The sequence below is a fragment of the Jaculus jaculus genome, chromosome 10 (assembly GCF_020740685.1).
Source record: "Jaculus jaculus isolate mJacJac1 chromosome 10, mJacJac1.mat.Y.cur, whole genome shotgun sequence".
NCBI classification, from domain to species: Eukaryota; Metazoa; Chordata; class Mammalia; order Rodentia; family Dipodidae; genus Jaculus; species Jaculus jaculus.
Genome location: NC_059111.1, coordinates 14,327,236 through 14,349,702, shown reverse-complemented (window position 1 = coordinate 14,349,702; position 22,467 = coordinate 14,327,236). Strand labels below are relative to the sequence as shown.

Sequence of the window (22,467 nt, the reverse complement as noted above, 5' to 3'; positions counted from 1 at the left end):
GGACAAGAGCAGACCTGTTGTCCTGTGAGAACTACTAATACAGAAGTGTCCCTGCCCGTAACCCTCACACCTTCCATGGCTTGTGCCCTCAGCCGCATACCTCCACAGCACCCCCTTGGCAGGCAGAGCCCTAGTGCTTGGTACTATCAGACCTTCAGCTGGTTCACTCTGGAGTTTGAGTGCTGAGACTCAAACTCGGGTCTTCCTACTTAGGTGGCTTAGTAAAGGACTTGCCTTGCATCTGCTCAGTCTCAGGGTTCTCTTCAATATATGGGGAGCTACCGGGCTATTTAGGGTTTATCCTTACACAACCTGGTTTCACCAGTGTCCAACTTGATCATAAGATCCCAAGGCCCCTCTCCTCCCTTCCCTGATGGGAGCTCTACTCTTTTTGTTTTTTTTTTTTTTTTTTGTTTAATTGTTTTAAAATTTATTTATTTGAGAGCGACAGACACAGAGAGAAAGACAGATAGAGGGAGAGAGAATAGGCGCGCCAGGGCTTCCAGCCTCTGCAAACGAACTCCAGACGCGTGCGCCCCCTTGTGCATCTGGCTAACGTGGGACCTGGGGAACCGAGCCTCGAACCTGGGTCCTTAGGCTTCACAGGCAAGCGCTTAACCACTAAACCATCTCTCCAGCCCAGGAGCTCTACTCTTAAGAACTCACATGTTGGGCTAGAGAGATGGCTCAGCAGTTAAGGCATGTGCCCAGGATCGATTCCCTAGTACCCTCATGCAGAAGTTGGCACATGTGTCTGAAGTTTGTTTGCAGTGGCTGGATGCCCTGACACAGCCATTCTCTTTCTCTCAAATAAAGGTGTTTTTTATTATTTTTAAAAGAGTCCTGTAAGAAGTTGCGTGTCAGGCATCTTCTGAGAGCAGAGACCTGTGCTCACCAGCCCTTGATCGTGGGCCAAGCCCCTAACAGCCAGAAGCTGTACTGTCCTCAGGGAAGCCATCTCTCCCTCCAAAGTTGAGGTACAAGGTCCTGCTGTGGGTAGGGAGGGGACACTGACTCCCAACACTTCTTACAGCACACACTGCCAGAGGGTCAGAATGGCCTCTGCCAGCGTGCTCAACCTTGGCACTGACTCTTCTTGTGAGCAAGAGGATCCCGACCTTAGGGAATGTCAAGCTGTATCCTTAACCTCCACTCACTAGATGCTAGGAGCGTATATCCACCTCACCCTCCCAATAAAAACTGCTCCCAGAGGGCTGGAAAGCTAGCTCAGTGCTTGCTGCTCCAGCATGAGGACCTGAGTTCAGTGCCCAGCCCTGTGTGAACTGCTGGCCACAGTGGCACACTCCTGGAATCCACTCATGGGAGGTGCAGACAGGAGGATCCCTGGTGCTTCCATGCCAGTGAAAGACCATGGCTCAAAGAGAGGTGGACAGCATGCCTAAGGATGACGCCCAAGGCTGACCACTGCCCTTCACATACAGAAAAAGAAAATTGTCCCCAGACACTTCCAGCTGTGTTCCAAGGGGTGGAAGCCACTGCCTTGGTGTTGAGCCTGGTCACAACACTTTGGCCTCTACCCTAGTGGGAGACGCAGAGCTGGCTCAGCTAAAGTGCAGGCACCCAGCAAACTGATACTGATGATGGTGGCCTTGAAAGCGTAAGGGTCCTGCTTGATCCCCGGATGTAGAAAAGAAGCAAAGTTTTCTTGGCTCTTTTCTTCCCAGGGTGGGGCAAGGAGTGTCCAAGCTAGAAGCAGGGGATCTGAGCTGCTGTTCAGAGGACGGTAATGGGACAGGAGCAGCCGTGGCCTGTGCCCCCGGCTCCACCAGATGCTTCAGCATTCCAATGAGATAAGCTATATTCTAAACAGTGTGGCCGCTAGAATGTGAGCTATGCTATTTTGGACAGTGTTAGAAGGGGAAAAAAAAATCCAAGCACAACTCAAGTTCAAAGTGCTCAGGAAACATGTCAGAGCTGCCACTGCCTAGGTATGGGCACTACTGACCTTGCAGTGCGGCCTTGAGGGCATGAGCTCCCTCTCTGGTCTCAGTTTCCTAGTCTGCCCTGACCAGTGTACTAGAAGATAGCTAAGCAAGCCATTTAGGTCACTGTGCTTCTGGCCTGGGTCAGCCCATGTGGCTCGGTCCTGACTTACTCAGCAATGTGTGGAACAGAGCCTTACCCCCCTCCCCCCCAAAACAAAGTCCTGTCTGTAATTCCCTGGGCCTAGTCCAGGGAGAGAGAGGCTCCCAGGAACACTGACACCCCACTAGTCTGAATGAGAACGGCTGGTGGGCCACCCACAGTGTCTGTCACACGGGGCCAGAACCACGCTTCAGGAAGTCCTAAGCCAAGAGGCCCTCCCAGGCAGATCTGAGCCCTTCTCCAAACACCTCTGAACCCACAAGCACACTGGTGGAAAAGCCTGGACATGGCCAGATGCATTATTAGGAAGGTTCTGGTTTGGGGGTCAGTGTCACTAAGCCAGGGCACCGCTTGAAGGCTTCCTTGGTTAAGCAGGACCAAGCAAGGGCAATCCTTGGCCATGTCTTTCCATCCTCTACATTCCAGCACTTTGACTAGAGAACAGTCACTACCCCCTGGCTCTTTCTTTGGTGACTTCTTCCCCTTTTAACTATACATATGCCCTTGTTTATTGTTGACAAAATAAAAACACAAAAAACCTTTACCCACATCAAAGGGGTACAAGAGAAACAAAATGCCATCACATGACTCCTACTGGAGGCCCCCAGCTTGCCTCTGAGTTCCCTAGTAGCCAGAGAAAAGGTAAACAACTACCATGCTGTGGATCTGAAATCCCCCTCCCCCAACGCTCCTGCGTGTGAGCACTGGGGTTCCCAGGTCTTGGTGCTGTTTTGGGAGGTTATGCAACCGTTGGAACATGGGACCTAGCTGGCAGATGTGGACCCCCGGGGGGAAGGCCTTAAGGGTTACAGGCCGATTTCTACTTTTTCTTAATTTCTTTTTGCTTATTCTTACTTATTTGAGAGTGACAGACAAAAAGGCAGATAGAGAGAATGGGCGCTCCAGGGCTTCCAGCCACTGCAAATGAACTCCAGACGCGTGCACCCCCTTGTGCATCTGGCTAATGTGGGTTTCACCGGCAAGCGCTTAACCGCTAAGCCATCTCTCCAGCCCTGGTTTCTACTTTCTGATCCACCAAGATGTGAGCAAGCTCGGCAACTCCCAGAGGCATGACCTAGCTGCTGGCCGTTCTCTCGCAAATTGAGCCAGGGTAATCCTCCCTCCCTCAGCTACTTCCGTCAAGATCGCCGTCACCGCCCAGACGTACACACGTGCTTGGTGGGCTTGCAGTGCCCACTGGTCCTGCAGCGCAGGGAAGCAAAGCCGGTTCCAACACTGTCTCAAATCTCTTGCCCCACAGGCAGGGCATGGGTTCAAGAGTTTGCCAGTGAACAGGGCTGGGGAGATGGTTACTGGATAAAGCACTTGCCAAACTTGAGCGCCCAAGTTTGGATCCCCAGACCGCACGTAAAAGCTGGGACCCACGGCAGCCGGCAGCTATCCCAGCACGTTGGGGGTGAGACGGAAGGTGGGGATGCCCTGGCGAACGCAGCAGGGAACAGGACTGACTGCCCAAAGTTGTTCTCTGGTTTCCACGTGTGCTGTGGCATGGGCATGCCCAAACACACACATCATGTAACCCCCCCCAAGAAAGACTGTTTTAAAAGGAGTGTACCAGCTAATACAGAAGCAGTTTCACACAGGGCTGCGTTCAGAGAAGGATCTGGAGGCCTGCTGCCTGGGGGGGGGGTGGGGGGGGCGCAGGACTGGGTCAGAGGCTGGCTGCTGCAGCCGGGAGGAAAGTGGATGTTTGCCCTGCAGACCGAGGACTGCATACTTGAGGTATGAAAACAATGGCAGAGCAGAGCCGGCCTTGCCTTCAGCCCTGCTGCAGCCCGGGTCTGTGCTAATCCCTCGCCCCAGAGCAGAGGCCCTGGAGACACGAGCCTCCCGCTCAGCCATCCAGGGCCTCAACCCCCACCAGCACGGTGTCGGCCAGGCTTCTCAAGTGGCATGAGGCCCTTCAATCTGGGCTGGCCCCTTGCCAGCCTAACGTATTGGCTGGCTTTGGTTCTGAGCCCCGTTCCAAGCTGGCACAGTCTTTCTGTTTTGTTTAAGGAAAAGAAAACAGAATAAAACCCAGAGGGCAACACTTGGATTAAGGGAGGCCTATTAAAACCATGTGCAAAAAGATTCCAATCGGCAAAGGAAGAGGTGGGGAGGCGAGAGAGGGAAATGAACTTTCTCGTAAACCAAAAGTGGGGACCGAGCAAGGGACACGAGAGGAGGCCTGGCTGGTCCGGGCCCTCCCCAGCTGCAGAGCTCCCCTCGGCCTCTGTTTGGGAGATGCCACAGCCCTCCTGGCTGCCATCTCTGTCCCTGCCATGTCCCTCTGCCTGAATCTCCCTTCCCCTACTACATGGTGTGACCGTGTGAGGTTTAGTAAAGGTGACACCAGAGTCGCTCAGCCGCTCGAATACGTGAAGGTTAGCCCTGGGCAGGTGTGTCCCCTAGCATCTAGGTTCTAATCCCAGCCTACTTCTGAGGATTCAAGCAACAAGGCATCCACAGAAAGAATGGCAAGCTCTTTCAAGCCAACAACCAGTTTACTGCAATCATCGCAAAGCCAGAGAGGCAGACCCCATGCAGGGCAAGAGGGTAGCCTAGAGCCAGCCTATGCCCTCTCCTCCGGGCCCTTCCACTGTCACCCAGCCCTGCCCATCCTGCAGTGGGGACAGTTAGCTCACCTGGCAGGATTCCACACGATACTTCAGTCCACTCCATACCTGCCACCTCCTTCCTCAACCCTTCTGACATAGGCTTAGGAAAGTCCAGGTGACCCACCTGACACCACATCTCCTACCAGAAACATCTCCTGCCCTGCAGAACTGGGGACCCAAAGGTTCCGCAGAACCAGTCCCCAGGTGACATGCTTAGCTGGGTCTCAGCCATGCTGCCTATCACACCTCCCTTACAGAAGTGGTCTGCCCGTGGCAGGAAGCACAGCTTTCTCCACACCTGAGCCCTGGGGCCAATGCCAGCCACATGTCTCGTTCGGGCCTTTTGTCTAGTAAGCTCTTTAGACAGTATAGCAATCCTGAGGCTCAGTGGGTAACCACAAGGTCCCGAGAAGGCCTGATTCAGCCCAGGTTCCATTCTCCGGCACCCACATAAACAGCCGGGCACGGACGCACGTGCTTTTGTCGCCCCAGTCCTGTGGGGAGAAGAGCTGGGTTATCACTGGCCAGCCCGCGGGACTGTGAAGATGGCAGCTCCGAGTTCAGTGACACTCAGATGAGCCATAAAGGACACGATGTTCTCTGGCCGGCACGCACATCTGTTCACGCTCATCATACAGAACATACACCCCACACTGACGCAAAGGCATGGTCAGTTTGAGACACCCTCACCTGTCACTGGGCACACACCCCAAACCTGCTGCTTTGCACTGCCTCTACTTCCCCACCTTGGAGCTGCCCTGCAGCCCACCGCTGCCTGCCTCGGGCCTCGCCTCCCTCCGAAAAACCTGCCCCTGAACTTCCTGGCTGCTTCGCTCTCATTTCGCACCTCCGCCGTGTCCCCACTTCTGCCCTGTCCTCGAGGGCCGATCTTCTCTGGCCACTGTGCTTAAGGACCCCATCTTGCACCTCAGCCCCGCTCCCTGGGCTGTGAGTGTCTCTGGCTGTACTCTGGAGCCTGGCCTCGCTCTCGGGCCATTCTGTTTACTGCCGTGCCTTCAGTAGAGTCTTCATCCGGGCGGCCTCGCTGGGCTGGTCAGTAGGGCAAGGGGAAGTGTCCATCAGCGGTCAGCAGGAAGAGCACGGGACAGGCAGGGTTCCTTTCCGTGGGCTTCTCAGAGACGCTGCTATGCCAGTCCCAGGGCTCCAAGGAGCTGGATGCCTGCAAAGCCTTCACTTAAGGCAGTGGTTCCCAATAGCTTTGAGACTTTGTAAGGCTTTGTGCCCCTTCCATTTTCACCCCAGACCCATCACACCTTTGGCCTTGCCATGGTCCATTTGATCCTGTAGACTCCGGCCCTCAGCCATTTCTCAGCCAGCCCTCCCTCGGAGAAGCCACTCACCAATTTTCTATTCCTCTAGTGCCCTCCCTTAGAATTTACAATCCGCACATCAGACTCCACAGACTCTCAACCCTACTGGCAATCTTGTTCCGTGGGGGACAGGGTGAGGCGGCGTTCAACCTCTCCTTTCTGTCCCTCCTGACAACCTGGGGACACAACTGCCTTTCCGTCTGCGATGTCCTCCCTCTCGCTGCCCACCTGTCCTTCAAGGTCCTGTTCACGTGTGCACCGAGTCTCCCTGGCTTCCTCCTGGGCACTGCTCCCCTGGCACCACAGGGGGATGCAGATACGGCTGGGCTCTGGACGTTGGCATCCATCTATACTGTAAACTCAGGGGACAATGGGCATGTTTCTGGTGAAAGGCCGCCTCCTCACTTGTACTGACGTCTTGTTTTATCATTATGCTTCATACTGGCTTCCAGCAAGGCCAGGAAACAGGTCCACCTGGGCCCTCCATTCCAGACTGGACTGGCAGAGGGATTGCCAAGAAGTGGCTGGGGCATGGAGGAGAGTGTGTGGGGGGGGGGATGGTGAGTAGGCAGGGGCCACAGCTTGACATCTGCCCCCCCCCCCCGCAAATGTTAGTCAGTGCTCTGGGCTCTTGGTCTGTGTGAGGCAGAGGGACAGCTGTCTCGATGGCCTCCTGTAGGCACTGTCATGGGGTTACATGCTGTGGGCCAGACAGACGCAGCTTGAGTTCAGAGTCACTGTGCTGTAGCCTGACCCGGGACAAGGCAGGTACGCCAGTCTAACCCCTGGTTTTCTGTCCTGTCAGATGAAAAGTTACAAGTCCTCTGCCTGACACGGTGGTTATAAAGACAAGTGCTCTCAGAAGACTGGGAACATTTGGCCTCATCACCACCCTCACTCGGAGCCTGTGACTGGTGAAGTGGGGGCAAGGCCTCCACACCGTGCCAGCATCCCACCTAAGTCCTCACCCCAACTTGCCAGCTGACTAGTCCCCTGTTCACTAAATCAGTGCAAGTGACACCTGCTCACCACAGGCCAGGCTCAGGGACAGTCCTGCTTTTGTAAGAAATGACCTCAAAGGAGGCTGGAGAGATGGCTCACTAAAATGGCCTGCTGAGCAAGCATGAGAAGCTGAGGTAAATCCCTAACACCCTTGGGACATGCCTGGCTTGGTGGTGTGTGCTTGTAGCCTCAGGTTACATGCTGAGGTGGGCAAAGACAAGAGGGTTGCTAGACCTCCCTGGTCAGCCAGTCTTGCTGAAAAATGGTGAACTCTGGATTCAGCCAGAGACCCTGTCTCAGCAAAATGAGGACGCCTGAACTCTGGCCTGCAGACACATGTGTGCATACAACACACAGGGACCTAGGAATTTTCCATGCACAAGCCAGCAGCCCAGCTCAGAGGGGCTACAGAGGGACAGAGGGCCACGCCTCTGGGGGCTCTGCCTTAGATCCAAGCGCGAGACTCACCCATCACCCTAGAAGCCATCCTCTAGAGGATGAATCCCAGCAAGCTGCCTCCTGGGAAAACTGGCCCGACCGACTGAGGCAGCAGCCACCTCTGGGCTGGCCTTGTGACCTCTATGGTTTCAAACACAGGTGCCTGCCAGAGTCACATGTTTGTCCCCTAAACATGTTGCCTGCCCACAGCAGGGTGAAATGGCTCAGAAAATAATGCTGAAGCAATCCATTGAGAAAGCAGAAAGCCCAGAGTCAAGTTCACAGTCACGGCCTTCAATGCCTCAAGTGTTACCAGTCAGTCCTTTCCTATCGGGAAGGTGACCTTCCCCAGACGACCCCTGCACAGACTCACGGAGATAGGCCATGAAGATGGTGAAACATGTGCCCACATGGGGGTCTGTGTTAAAGGGTCTTGACACACCTCCCTCTATGCCAAGCGATGAGTTTTATCTGACACTGTCAAAGTCTGCCAAACAAGCGGGCACTACAGCCCATCCGGTCCACTCTGGTCAACCACGACTGACCATGGGCTGCTTTCCCTACCCACAAAGCGAGGGCCAGCCATAAAGCTCCCCCAAAAAAACAAACTTGCATCTTCTACCCAATCAGAATACTCAAGACTCCCCCAAAAAACATGGTCATTTCATTTGGGTCAAGCCCTTCCAACAGCAGCCTCCAGGACTCCATGAAGCCCGAACCACACACAGCCCCACAGGCTGGTGGGGCCCCTGGGAGCACTGATCTGTGGGCCAACAGCTGAGGGCCACTGTGGAGATGACGGGGTGAGCCGATCTAAACATCACACCACAGCGAGGTCCACCAGGCATGCAAATGGGAAAATGTTCACAAGAGAAGGAAAAGAAAGAACAAGGGAGGCAGTGTACCCACCAGACTCAGGAATCCAAGACCATGACAGACACCTGTGGTGGGCAGTGGGCTTTTCCTTGCAAAGTCCTTATACTTAGCATATTATGGTATACATTATAAAAATAAATAAATTTAACAAAATTACCGTAAAATGAAATACTCAGCTAAAATCCAAGCGAGTGCATCTAAAAGCCTCTGAAAGCCGATGGGCTGTGATTGGACAGCTGCCTGTGGCCCCGCTCCGGACCACACATGTGGCCGCATCTCCTGGGCCCGAGGTCTGGGGCATCTTCATTCACTCACGTCTGACTGCCCCCCGGGGGAAACACAAGCCCAGCATGTGGCTGCCTTTCCTGCCACGGCTACACTCAGGTTTCCCTGTTCTGAAGTGACCTCAGAATCACTGTAACCAGAAACCGGGCTGAGCTGGACTGATTGGGGAGGGCAGAGGCGCTACATTCAGGAGAAGTATGGACCGAACTACTCACCCAAGTTATTGTGTGCTGGGGACATCGGATTCGGGGACAGGTTTGGAGAACCTGCGAGGTGAGACAGAGTTGTGAGACATTATAAGAGATCCTTGGGGAGGGAGGGACCAAGTGACTCAACAATCCAGGCAGGGTAGCTCACCACAGCAGAAGTGAGCCCTTGATGGAACCTTGAGTCTTGAGAAACCCACTCCTGGCTTGGCCTCACCCCCTCGCACCTGCTGGGCACGTTTTCTTGTCTGTGGGATGGCTGGACTGAGTGGCTGGACTCAGCAGGCTTCCCACCAGCTGAGCGTTTAGGAGCCCAGGCAGGGCTCCAGCACGGAGCTGCAGAGGTCTCTCCAGTGACCACTGCTCTCAGTAAAGGTTGATTGAGCTTAGACAGCTGAAAGGACCCCACCCCACCCCTTCCCTTCTGGGCACAGCCCCAGGCAGTGAAGGCTGGCCACCCCATTCTACCCAGCTTGAAGTCCAGCCACCTGGTACCTGGAAATACCTACACCTTGGGAAACTTATAAACCTGCCTGGAAAACGTAGCTCAGCAACTAGACTGACAGCACAAGGCGCTGGGAGCCGAGGCACAAGTCCAGCTCTGTCTAATGCGTCCTCTGATCTCTCTCCCCCACCCACCCACTGCATTAGTCTTCAAAAAGAACCAGCGGCCGCCTTTCCACAGGGCACCACTCGCTGATATCCACCAGACCCTTGAGGCCAACTCCTGCAGCTACCTTGAGTTATCTCTGGGCAGGGGTGAGGGGTGGGGAGGGGGTGTGCCTTTGATTTCGTGCCAACAGAGCTGTGAGCTCCGGGATAACAAGAGACGGTCACTGACTTTACCTCTGCCCATCACCACCACCACAGTGGTGACGGTGCCTGGCCCAATAGGGATGGGGGACAGTCCCTGGGGGCGTAGGGGTTCAGTCAGCCATGGGGCTTTGACAGGCAAGCTACATATCAGCTGTGTGACTTTGGCAAAAGCACATTAACCTATTTGAGACTTCCTTTTTTCCCCCCAGGTACAAAATGGGGACATTACTATCAATTGTATGAACTATAAAAGCTAAGTGAGATGATTGGTACATCAAAAAAATAAAAATGCTAACTCTGGGTTGGAGAGATGTCTTAGCAGTTAAGGTGCTTGCTTGCAAAGTCAAAAGAACCCACCAGGTTTGATTTCCCAGGACCCACGTAAGCCAGATGCACAAAATGGCAATGTGTCTGGAGTTCATTTGCCAAGTCTGGAGGCCTTGGTGCACCCATTCTCTCTGTCTCTCCTCTTTCAAGTTAATAAATAAAAACATAATTGAAAAAAATGCTAACACCTTTACTGGTACACAGGATACTAAGACTGTTCCTCTATTTTGGGATAGCTCAACTCAAATGAGGCCCTAGGAAGGCTATGGAATCAGGTGGTGGGGGAAGGGCTCCCAGGGATGACCCAGCGCAGAGATGTCTGGCCAGAGACATGGCTACCTCTCGGCTGGTGTGGGAGCTTAGCTTGTGAGCAACAAGGTGGGTTCTGATGGACCACTTGGAGGAAGAGCAGAGAAGAAAGGGACCCCCCCCATCCATGCCCACATTGGTTGGGCCCACAAACCCTAGTATTACCTGTAAATCACTGTGCTCCCCAAAGAACCCCTGCGGGGAGAGGCATGGGAGAGAGGGAAGAGAGCAAACTTGGGTAGAAGGGAGGAGAAGGAGGGGGAAGAAAACACCACCAGGAATGGTTGGAGACATGGCTACCCTCCCCACATACAGACCTGCTCCTCTGGTTGTGTTTGTTTATACCAGTAATTCCACAGCTACAGAGAGCAGCAAGGAGGAAGGAGAGAAAGCAGGGTGGTGAGACACCCTGCAGCTGGAGGGAACGCTGCCTAGCTGGCCCGCTTCCCGTGCCAGCACTTCGTAGCTGCGAGCATGCAGCGGTCACTTGGCACCGACCCCGGGAAGGTCGTCGTCCTCGATGCAGAACAGCTAGGGCCCCCCGCCGCCAGCAGCACCCCACCCTCCTCCTCCCCACCCCCCGCTGGGCCGGCGTGCCTTAGGGAATGTGCTCAACCTAAAAGTGCCACACCACCCCAGCCAGATGCCAGGGAGTGTGTGCTTAGAACTTGTACGTGAGCCTCTTGCATTCCTCCTGGGAGTTGCACAGCCTCTCCCTCCCAGGCTGCGCTCCAGGCAGGTGGCTCCGCCATGTCTAGCAGCTCCGTGGGCACGATGCGTGCCCACCATCGTGGGAATGGAACATCTGCTCGGGCCCCTTCTTCCCTTCCTTGCCCACCACACAATTCAGCGCACGTCCTGTGTGGCAGCTGGGACTGTTCAAGAAGCTGCTGGTTTGGAACCAATTTGCTCCCATAACATATGACGTGGGAAACATCTGGGAATGTGGCGAGAGGAAAGCGGGGCTGGGCCCCTCCTGCCAGGCACACACTTCTCACATTCGGCTACCATATAAAAATAGCTGCTTCCGAGAGCTCTGCTGGCCACGAGAAGAGGCCATTTCTCCATTCAGGCTCTCCCTGCCTCAGACCTACACTGCTTCTGCTGCCGGAGCCTACCTGACCTAACCTCCCCAACCCCCGCCAGCCCCTGGACAGCAGCACATCATCCAGATGGGCCTAAGACCCATAAAACTCAATTCAAGCAATGGCTACACTGCAAGACATGCTTCCTCCCTGAGCATTTTGCGTGCCCGCAATTCACCAGGGATATAGGAGACACGGGGTTACCGCAGACCCTCTTGTCACTCCCCACCACAGTCCGCGAGCCCAGCACCTGCCATGTAAAGTGCCCTCTGCACACGCTGGGTAGAGACACGGCGGGTGGAACAGAGGGAGGAGCAGGAGAAGGGCGCGGGCGCCACTGACCTGCGTCCATGCTGTGGTTCATCTGGCGGTCACTGGTTTCTCCATCTTCGCTCAGGTAGCCAGGGGGCGGGGTCTCTGGGGGGAGGGGTCAGAAGCAGATGCTCTGTTAAAAAGCAAGCAAGGGCTGGGGAGACAGCTTAGCAGTTAAGGTGCTTATCTAGGAAGCCCGAGGACTCAGGTTTGATTCCCCAGGGCCCACGTAAGCCAGATGCACAAGGGGGTGCATGCATCTGGAGTTCATTTGCAGTGGCTAGAGGCCCTGGCACGCCCATCTTATCAGCTTCTCTTTCTCTCTCTCAAATAAATTAAAAATACAAACTAAAAGGCAGGTGAGCATAGCTCTGGGGCCCCATGAGTTTACTAGAGAATCACACATGTACTTATCAGGCCTGGAACTCAAGGGAGGGTGCCAGCTCCCGGACTCAGCCCTGCTTGGGCCTACCCACTTCCGCCCTCTGGCCTGTCACGAGGATCGGACACACTGACCCAAGTCTGAAATGACCACTGCCAGGCTAACCTGTCCCTGTCCTTCAAAGTCAGGTTATCCAGGAAGACGTCTAGGCTTGCCTCGACTACGCCTACCTCTGTCCTCCGAAGAGCTGTGGCCACAGGCCCATCTCTTGGCCCTCATCTGTCTTCCTGGGCACATCAGCTGCTGCTGCCTGTTTTCTATTACCTCTAGGGCTCAGCTCCTCAGTGAGGGAGCGGTTCGGTGACGGTGGAGCCCGTGCGATTCATTTCTCTGAAGCCCCTAGTCCTTGCTGAAGCCCACCAAGGTCCGCCATCCGACAGGGAGTTGGTGACTGACCCCTAGAGACCAGTGCTACCTGCAAGGATTTGACAAGCTGGAGAGCTGGCCTTCTGCATGCTTGTTTCTGTACGCTCTGACCCAAGACACAAGCCGCAGCCAGCCTCAGGCCAGGGAGAGCGAAGCCACGTCCAAATTAGAAGGCTCCCAAAGGAACATAGCTGGAGCGCCGCCCTGCAAGCCGAAGTTGCCCTAACCGGCCCTGGCGTGAGCTAAGCCCTGCTCGCTCCCCCGGACTCCCAGAGTGCTGGGCGGTGATTCACATGCTATTTGCATATGTAAATGAGGGGTTTCTAGAAATACTTGCACTTTTGCCAATGCAGCCCATGTCCATCTACTGCAGAGTGAAGACTTCAAAGAGTCACTGGCCTTGAGCCAGAGGGATGGCTTAGCTGTTAAGGCATTTGCCTGCAAAGCCTAAGGGCCCAGGTTCGATTCTCCAGTACCCACATAAGCCAGATGCACATGGTGGTGCATGTGTCTGGAGTTTATTTGCAGTGGCTAGGAGCCCCTGCTGTGCCCGTTTTCTCCTTCCTCCCTCTCAAGTAAACTAAAGAAAGAGTCGCTGGCTTCAACTCCCAATCCCTGGGCCCTCAAGTTCAAGGTACCTCCAGCTCTCTCAGCGGCCTCACCCACCCTTCACTCCGCAGCCCCTAGCCCGCTGGGACTCCTGCCCAAGGCCGACGGGAGAGAGAGAAACACAGTGTTGTTATTTCCGCTTCCAAAATGAATGACTGTGCCGAGGCCCCGCCGGAGGGCCACACCAACCCTCCACGCCAAGAAAAGCATCATTAGTGAGCGGCGAGCTAAGGCCTCGGGTCTTGTCCCGACAGGGATGTGGTTCTGAGTCAGGGGCTCGAGGGCCAGCTCCGTGCTCAGGCCGGGAAGGACGGAGATGCCAAGGCAGCCGAGAGAGCGGGGCTCGGTGCCCTCCCCGCCTCCTCCCGCGCTGCCGTCCGTCCGTCCGTCGTGCCTAACCTGGGATATTGCTCTGGGGCTCGATGCCGGCTGGGAAGTTAGTGTTCTCGGGAATGGAATGGCTGTAGTCGTCCAGTGGGGGGAACTCGGCTGGGATCTCAGTGTGGCGTGGCACCAACACGGGAGGTAGAACTACGCAAGTGAGACAGAGTAGAGGTGCTCAGTGCCAACCTGGCACCAAAGTCCCAACACTCGCCCCCCACCCCCCCCACACACACACACACAAAGCACACCCTCCCGTCTAACCCTGGGGGTGGGCAGGGAAGGAAAGGAGGGAGGGTGGGGCGTCCGTACCTGGTGTCTCTACTCTCTGATAGTGGTAGGGGTTCACGCACACCTCGTCCTTCTTCATGTGGAAGGCGAACTCACACAGCTCCATGGCCCGCAGCTCGTGGTGGCTGTGCAGGTCGGGCCATCGCCACAGGCGGCAGTAGATGACGTGGGGGAGCCCCTTCCGATGGGACACCTGTAGCCGGCCATCCAGAGACCTGCCACGGCGGAAAGAAAGGCGCAAAAAGAGAGTCAAGAAGCTTCGATTCGCTGGCCTCTGAAGTTGAGCCCCCTTGAGGTGCCCTGCAAGTTCAACTCCACTGGCTGGCACTCTCGAGCTGCCCCACCCCCCAGATGGCAGAGTGCTAAAAGGGCGTTTTTTTGTTTTTTTGGTTTTTTTTTGTTTCTGAGGTAGGGTCTCACTCTAGCCCAGGCTGACCTGGAACTCACTATGGAGTCTCAAGCTGGCCTCGAACTCACGGCGATCCTCCTACCTCTGCGTCTGAAGTGCCGGGATGAAAGGGGCGCGCCACCAGAGGCCTCGTGAGACCCCAGCATTCTCACTGTTCGTGACGGAAGGGCTCCAGGGACTTGACAGCACTCCACAGGGAGAGTCACTGTGCTTCAGAAAGGCGCATGCCACTGCTCCGAGCGCCCCCCAACACACACACACACACACACACACACACACACACACACACACACTTGGGTGGAGGTGACCAGAGGAGGTGGGGAAGAGATACAAAAAGAGGCCAGGTGGCTGCTTTTTCTGTAAAAGTAGTTAAGCAGCCTCTGTGAGAAGCTTCAGCAGGCTTTGCATGTGACGGAGGTGGGCTGGGACCATCCCGGTCACGTGGGGTGGATGGGTGGGTGGGGATTGTAGAGTAGAAAGGTAATTTTGGAAGGAAGAGGCATCCTACCAACCAGCACACGAGCCGGGCGTGGTGACGCAAGCCTTTCATCCCAGCACTCAGGAAGCAGAGGTGGGAGGATCGCCGTGAATTCGAGGCCACCCTGAGACTACACAGTGAACTCCAGGTCAGCTTGGGCTAGAGTGAGACCCTACCTCCAAAACCAACCAAACAACCTACCAGGCACACAAGAAGACACAACCCACGTCTCCACAGGTCGGAGGGACAGTATTTCTAGCGTTTCTAGCGGCTAGATGGGTGTGGCAAAGACATTTTGCAAGTTGTCCTCTGTACCTCTTTAGACCGTGGAAACCCATGTGTCTGTATTTTTGGGCACCATGTGGGGTGGGAGTGACCGATGTCAGCCAGAAGCACCAGCCAACACACAACAAGATCCAACCAATCAATCTCCAAGCTACTGGCCTGGGAATAGGACGGACAGGTGAAGGTCAGTGGCGGGTTGTAGGCACAGGGACAAGCTGCGAGCTGCTGACTACTGGTATCTGGAAGGATGTAATTACCTCCCTCCCGTGGGGCCTGCACCAAGGAGCCCCGCAGCTGAAAACAGTAATTACCAGGCAGAACAAGAAAGAACAGCCCTGGGTGCATCCCTAGGGCCCAGATGTACAGTCATGAGCCCTAGGGTTGGCATGGCCTTCACTCTCCTGCCTCTGCATTCCCGGGCAAGGTATGAGGTCTCCAGGAGCCTCAACGGCCTCATCTGTAAGATAGGAGTGTTCTTCCACTCGTTGGACCTCACAGGAGCGTGGAGCTCATTTGAAAATGCTTGGCAGGATGCAGCCAGGCACAGCAGCAGCGTGTGTGTTTAATCCCAGCACTTGGGAGGCTGAGGTGGGAGGATCCCAGTGAGCTCAGGGCTAGTCTAGGGCTGCAGAGTGAGTTCCAGGTTCAGACTGGGCTAGAGTGACTCTGTCAGGGAGGGAAGGAAAGAGCTTTGCAGAACATCAACCACTGAGCATTAATCTTATGTCTGTGATGGTTTGGACGTACATTGCCCCCCATAGGCTCATGTGCTTGAATACCTAATCCCCAGGTAGTGGTGCCATTTGGGGAAGGTTGTGGCACCTTGAGGAGGTCGGGAGGTGAGTCCCTAGAGGTGCACCTGGAGGTGTCATAGTCCCTACTTGCTCTTCTCTCTCTCTCTCTCTCTCTGCTTCCTCCCTCCTGATATGAGGGTCTGAAGCTGGCTTCCTGCTCCTTAGCACTATCCTGCCAAGAGAAGCTACCAGATGAGATGAATGGCTTTCCTTTGGGCCTGGAGAGATAGCTCAGCAGTTAAGGCACTTGCCTGCAAAGCCTAAGGACCCAGGTTTGATTCTTCAGTACCCATATGCAAAAGGTGGTACATGCATCTGGAGTTTATTTGTAGTGGCTAGAAACCCTGGAACACCTATTCTTTCTCTGTCTCTCTCTCTCTCTCTGCCTCTTTCTCAAATAAATAAAAATAATTTTTTAAAAAAAGGAGGCTGGAGAGATGGTTCAGTGGTTAAGGCGCTTGCCTGCAAAGACTAAGAACTCATGTTCGAATCTCCATGTCCCACGTAAGCCAGACACAGTGACGCAAGCACACAATGTCACACACGTGCACAAGGGGACGCACGTGTCTGGAGGTCGTTTGCAGCAGCTGAAGGCCCTGGGGCGTCCAATCTCTCTCTCTCAAATAAATAAAAGAAAAAAGTTTTTTTTTAAAAAATATTTCATTCCCTAAGTTGCTTCTGGTCAGGTATTTTGTTCCAGCAATGAAAAAGTTAACTGAGCCAATGTCGCTAGTCAGTGCAGTCACTCCCCAGCATGGCTCTGGGCAGGGGGATGAATCATGGAGTTGAACAAGAGAGAAAGGGAGAGTGGGAAGTGGGGACAGAGAATTATTCCGCTTTTCTCACTCTCACTCTTTTGGAAAGCCACTGAATGTTCACAGCTTAGGCAAGTGGCCACATTGCCTCTTTGGGGTTTGACAGAAGCCCCAACCCGGGGTTAGCTCGATGCTGGGGCTGCCTTTGCAGGAGAGGAGGAAGGTATGAGACACCGTGAGTGGGATGGAGCTGCCGCACTGGTAGGAGGGATACCCTCTTGCTTTAAAATAATAACGATGGACTGGAGTGATGGCTCAGCGGCTTAGGCACTTGTCTGCAAAACCTAACAACCTGGGTTCAATTCCCCAGTAGCCACGTAAAGCCAGATGCACAGATTGGCACATACATCTGGAATTTATTTGTAGTGGCTAGAAGCCCTGGCATGTCATTGTCTCTATCCCTGCTTGCAAATAAATAAAAAATATACATTAAAAATAATGAGGAGGATGCCTTAATTGCTCTAGCGGTAAATTTTAAAGAACAAGGGGGGGTTGTAACAGTCATCAAGGCAGTGCGGTATTGAGCCCAATCGAGACTGACAAACAGACCCACAGAACCCATGACATGTCACATACATATGCACCAAAAGTCCAGAGACAACGGAGCTAAGAAATGATGGTCTTTCAACATGTGGTGTTAAAACTGGATGTTCAGGCTAGTGAGATGGATTAGCAGTTAAGCACTTGCCTGTGAAGCCCAAGAACCCCAGTTCAAGGCTTGGTTTCCCAAGACCCACGTTAGCCAGATGCACAAGGTGGCACATGAATCTGGAGTGTATCTGCAGTGGCTGGAGGACCTGGTGCACCCATTCTCTCTCTCTCTCTCTCTCTCTCTGCCTGTTTCTCTGTCACTCTCAAATAAATAAATGAAAATAAACCAAAAAAAAAAAAAAAGCTTGGATGTTCATGGACAGGAAAAATGAACTTTAACCAACACTTTATACCTATCTAAACACTGAATGGAGGAGGTCATGGTACAATACTCAAAATTATAAAACTTTAAGGAGAAAACATTGGAGCAGATCTCCGTGACCTGACAAAGATTCCTCAGATACCACACCTAAAAGCACAGGTCATTTAAAAAGTGGATGTATTGGAATTCTGTAAGACACTAGCCTGCTAAGAGAATTAAACAAAACAAAACAAAACAAAACAGGACAACCTGGGAGAGAACATTTGCAAAGCGCTTATTTAATCAAGAACCTGCTTCTAAAGAACTCCTCAATCTGAACATTAACAACCCAATTTTAAAATAAAAGGCAAATGACTTAAACAGATGCTATACAAAAAATATAAAGGTGGCTAAGATGCATGACAAGATGTGGATATCATTACTCATTAGGGAAGTGTGAATCGAGACGCCAGCCAGCCAACCAACAGAAGAGCTAAAATGAAAACAACTGGGCCTGCCACGTGTTGGCAAAGATGCCAAGCCACTGAAACTCTCACACAGCACAGGTGGGAAGAAAATGGGCACGGTGGCTCGGAAAAACAGCTTGCTCGTTTCACAGTCAAAAGCATAAGCCTTCTCTATGACACTGCCGCCGCCACCAGCCCCCCCAGTTCTGCCTCTGAGCTCAAGAGAAGTAAAAGCACAGGTCCCCAAAGACATATGCACAAATGGGTAAATGCAGACAGAACCGTGCAAATGGATGCCTGGGAGGCAATAGAAAAAAAAAAAAATCAAATAAAACTGGGCTGGGCATGGTGACGCATGCCTTTAATCCTAGCACTCAGGGGGAATGGGGCAGAGAGGTAGGAGGATCACTGTGAGTTCAAGGCCAGCCTGAGACTACATAGTGAATTTCTAGGTCACCTGGACTAGAGCGAAACCCCCATATGAAAAACAAACCAAAATAAATAAAAAGTTAAATAAAATTGATCCACACACCACTGAATGGATCTAGAAATAATCATGCTGAATGAAAGCAGCTTGCTTATTCATTTATTCATTTACTTATTTATTTGCAAATAGAGAGACAGAAAGAATAAGCACACCAGGACCTCCACCCACTGCAAACGAACTCCAGACGCATGCGCCACTTTGTGCATCTCATCTGGCTTACGCGGGGACCGGGGAATCAAACCTGGATCCTTTTGCTTTGCAGGCAAGCATCTTAACTGCTAAGCCACCCCTCCAGACCCCCTGTGTAAGTTCTTAATGTTAAATTGTACCAATTTTGTTTTTCCAATACAGGGTGTTACCCTAGGCCCAGGATAACGCAGCATAACTGCGTAGTACAGGCCGGCCTCAAAGTTGTACAATCCTCCTGCCTTGGCCTCCACGTGCTGGGTTTACAGACGTGCTCCCCTAAGTGAACTGTGGAGTAATTTACGGGAGAAACGCAAACTAAGGCGCTGGGAGAAAGAGCAGCTTGGCAGATGCAGGGCTGCCTGTGGAGACTTTGATTCTACTTGTCACCTTGATTGTAGTGTTTTTTGTTGGTTTTTTTTTTTTTTTTGCAGGTACATACATGTTGAAACGTATCAACATGAACACTATAAATATGTGTAATTTGCAAATTAGACCACAACTCAAAGAAGCGAGTACTGAGGGCTTTGGATCTGGGCTAAGCCTGGATTTAGTGACGCTGTGTTTGTCATCCATCTGAACCCGAGCTTCATAGTTTTCACCGGAAATAAAGACAGCCTTACCCTAGACGTGCAGAAGCCCTTGGCACGGTGAGAGCAGAGCGGAGAGCAGCAGTCTGCTGCCTTAGTAGTACAGAACTCTCACTGCCCCATGCCCATGATGGTGCCTGGCAAAGGGAGTCCCCAGAATGGGAGATCCAGGTGCACGCTTAGCACAGCCCCATGATACCCTCATCACGTCTGCCTGCTGTCTCCATCCAGCCCCCACCCACCGTGCTGTGCACTTTGTTAGGAAAGTCTTCCTCAGCTGACTCAGTGCACCGGCCCCTGCCCTACCCAGCGCTCAGACCCCAGGGTCACCCAGCATCCTCCCTGGCACCGCAGCTCTCCTGGCTGCCACACTGTGTCCCCGCGGCGGGGAGACTGGCACGTTCCAGCTCAACAGCTCGTGAGCACAAGCCCACCAGTCCAACCTGGTGGGATTTTTGAGAAGTCACCTGGCTGGTGCCCCTGACCCTGTAATATTTATTTTTATTTATTTCTTTATGTATGTATGTATTTATTTATTTGAGAGTGACAGAGAGAGTGGGGAGGTGGGGAGGTAGAAGGGAGGGAGGGAGAAAGAAGGGGCGCGCCAGGGCCTCCAGCCACCGTGAACGAACTCCAGACACGTGCGCCCCCTTGTGCATCTGGCTAACGTGGGTCCGGGGGAATCGACCCTCGAACCGGGGTCCTTAGGCTTCACAGGCAAGTGCTTAACCACTAAGCCATCTCTCCAGCCCATATTTTTATTATTTACCTATTTATTCATTTATGAAAAAGAAAGAGACAGAAAAGCAGAGAGCGAATGGGCACACCAGGGCCTCTAGCCCCTGCTAACCAGCTCCAGACGCACGTGCCACCTTGTGCATCTGGCTTATGTTGGTACCGGGGAACTGAACCTGGGTCCTTAGGCTTCACATTCAAGCCCCTTAACCACTAAGCCATCGCTCCAGCCCTGCTTCTCTTTGCACAAAATCCCCCCGCGTGACAGAGATGGCACCCTGTCCACATCTCCACATGCATGCGTAGCGGTGCCACTTGGTACAGCGCCTGGGCTCCCCAGAGCTCATTTGCTGTTCCTTTCTCCCGCTGCCCTGCTCAAAACGCACACCCAACCCTTAACCAAAATAGTACGAGTGAACTGGGAATTCCGGTTATTGGATTTAATACAGATGACGTGTCCCGGAACATACCCTCCCAAGCCCAGCGGGGCACTGGGCCCAACAAGTAAATGTAAGTAAATACAGTGAAGTCAGTCCTCATTCTGAGCACTACGCATGCTCAGCTGCAGAGTCCATTTGAGACCCACTGAGCCAGCCCGGCCAGCTGCCGGAGAGAGGACAGGCCCAGGATGCTGTCACTGAGCCTCCTCTCCACTCGGGACCAGTTTCTTGTCACATACCCAGTGGCTGCCTCATGAGAGACACCCCCCCCCCCAAAAAAAAAAAAAAAACATGCTTCCAACAACTCCCTCCAGCTCCCTGGACACAAGGTTTTCATCTTTAAATATATTCTTCGCTAGCCAAACAATTTCCTGTGGCAGGAAATCAGGTTTCCTCCCATTGGCTCCAAGTGGGACCCGTAAAAGTGTCCCAAAATGGTGGTGGGAGCCACAGCCAAGGACTTGGACGTGCCAGAGTCTAAAGCTTGCGGTGAGGGTGGAGCCTGCCAGAGTCCTGCCCAGGGCCAGAGGCCACCAGCTACCGCTTCAGCCCGGCACCCCAGCCGCGCCAGGTCCGGCGGGTCAGAGGACAGGAGCGGAGCAGACAAGCGCAGACACAGGTCGAGAGCCACGCACGACCCGCAGCTTGGGCACGTCACAACCCTGGGGGGGGGGGTCTGGCCCCCAGGGCCACGGTGGCCCTGACAGGCAGACCCAGGCTCACACCCACACTCTGGTGTGGGCGCAGGGAAATACAGCCTTCTGTTACCATACACCACATCGCGATCAGGAAAATCGCTCATCAAACCATTCCTCAACACCACCCGACAGGGCCCATTGCCCGGACCAGGAAGAATAGAAGTCAAGTGGGAGGAAATTCTCTCTCGATACTGAACTCTCCTATCACTCGAAGGGATGAGCTTTCTTTGTGACTTCCACAGGGGTGGAGGTGACGACTCCCTACTACTGAGTACTAGGTGACAGGGGTGGTGGAGGTGATGACCTCCTACTCCTGAGTACTAAGAGTGATAGTAACAGAGTGACTTCTGGTGAGTCGTCTCACAAGCACCTCACCGTATAACGTCCTCCAAACATCCTCCAGTCAGATCTCAAAGGGGTCACTGACCGTGCTGGCCAATGACTGTAGCGTGTTGGCACAGGGACCCTGTCTACATCCTGCCCTGCTCTGGGCTCTGCCACTCCTTCACGGGGCTTTCTTGCTCCTTGATTTAGGTTGTCAACTGACTTGCCTTGGCCAATGGAGCACAAGTGGAGACAGAGTACTACTGTGTCTCTTCTTCCCCTCCCCCCTCCACAACTGGGTGCCAGGCAGCAGCTACCCTACAGCCCACACATGGAGTAGACCTAAGCAGTGAGCCACAGAAGCAGGAAACACAATTCACTGTCTCCCCCCCCCACCCATTTTTTTTTTTTGAGGTAGGGTCTCTCTCTGGTCCAGGCTGACCTGGAATTAACTATGTAGTCTCAGGGTGGCCTCGAACTCACCGAGATCCTCCTACCTCTGCCTCCCAAGTGCTAGAATTAAAGGCGTGCACTATCATGCCCGGAATTTTCTCTTTTTTTTTTGTCAATCACTGCTTTATGGTGGTGAGAGCTTGCCATGTTTGTTACACAACACTGGCTGACTAATACAATGACTCCACCGTTAGTCTTCTCAGTCAAGGTGGATCGTTTTTCTTAGTAGACTGAGAGGTTGACCAACTTCTCTATAGCCCCAGAGTTCACGGGCAGCCTGACACCCGTGTGAGTCACCCCCATGCACCGATCCCAGCTACGCTACCAAGATAAGGCGGACATTTCACAAGACTTAGTTTGTGTATTTGGAGAACAATCTGCCAACAGGCCTTCAGGGTTAATCTGCATAAAGCAGAAACTTACACCAAACTCCTCTGATGTTAATTCAAAACCCAAACCCCTGTCATGCACTTAAGACCTGCTAGGTTTTAGCAAAAGACTAAAAGGTTCTTCACAGTCAAGCAGGCCTCCCTACCAGTTGGGCTTCATTCAACTACATGAAAATCCTTATACTCCCCTTTTATTAAGTTTTGTGGGTTTGGTTTTTGGCC

The 22,467-nt window shown here is 53.4% G+C and overlaps 1 protein-coding gene across 1 annotated transcript in view; it reads right to left on the bottom strand.

Annotated features, from left to right (window-relative positions):
• The window catches only part of Smad3 (SMAD family member 3), a 136,819-nt gene that overhangs the window by 9,128 nt on the left and 105,224 nt on the right, over positions 1–22,467 (bottom strand). Inside the window, exons 2-5 of the mRNA XM_004662563.2 lie at positions 13,825–14,018; positions 13,531–13,662; positions 11,745–11,819; positions 8,875–8,925 (exon numbers count right to left, since the gene is read on the bottom strand). Of these exons, the coding sequence (XP_004662620.1) occupies positions 8,875–8,925; positions 11,745–11,819; positions 13,531–13,662; positions 13,825–14,018 (452 nt within the window). The remainder of the gene's footprint in view (positions 1–8,874; positions 8,926–11,744; positions 11,820–13,530; positions 13,663–13,824; positions 14,019–22,467) is intronic.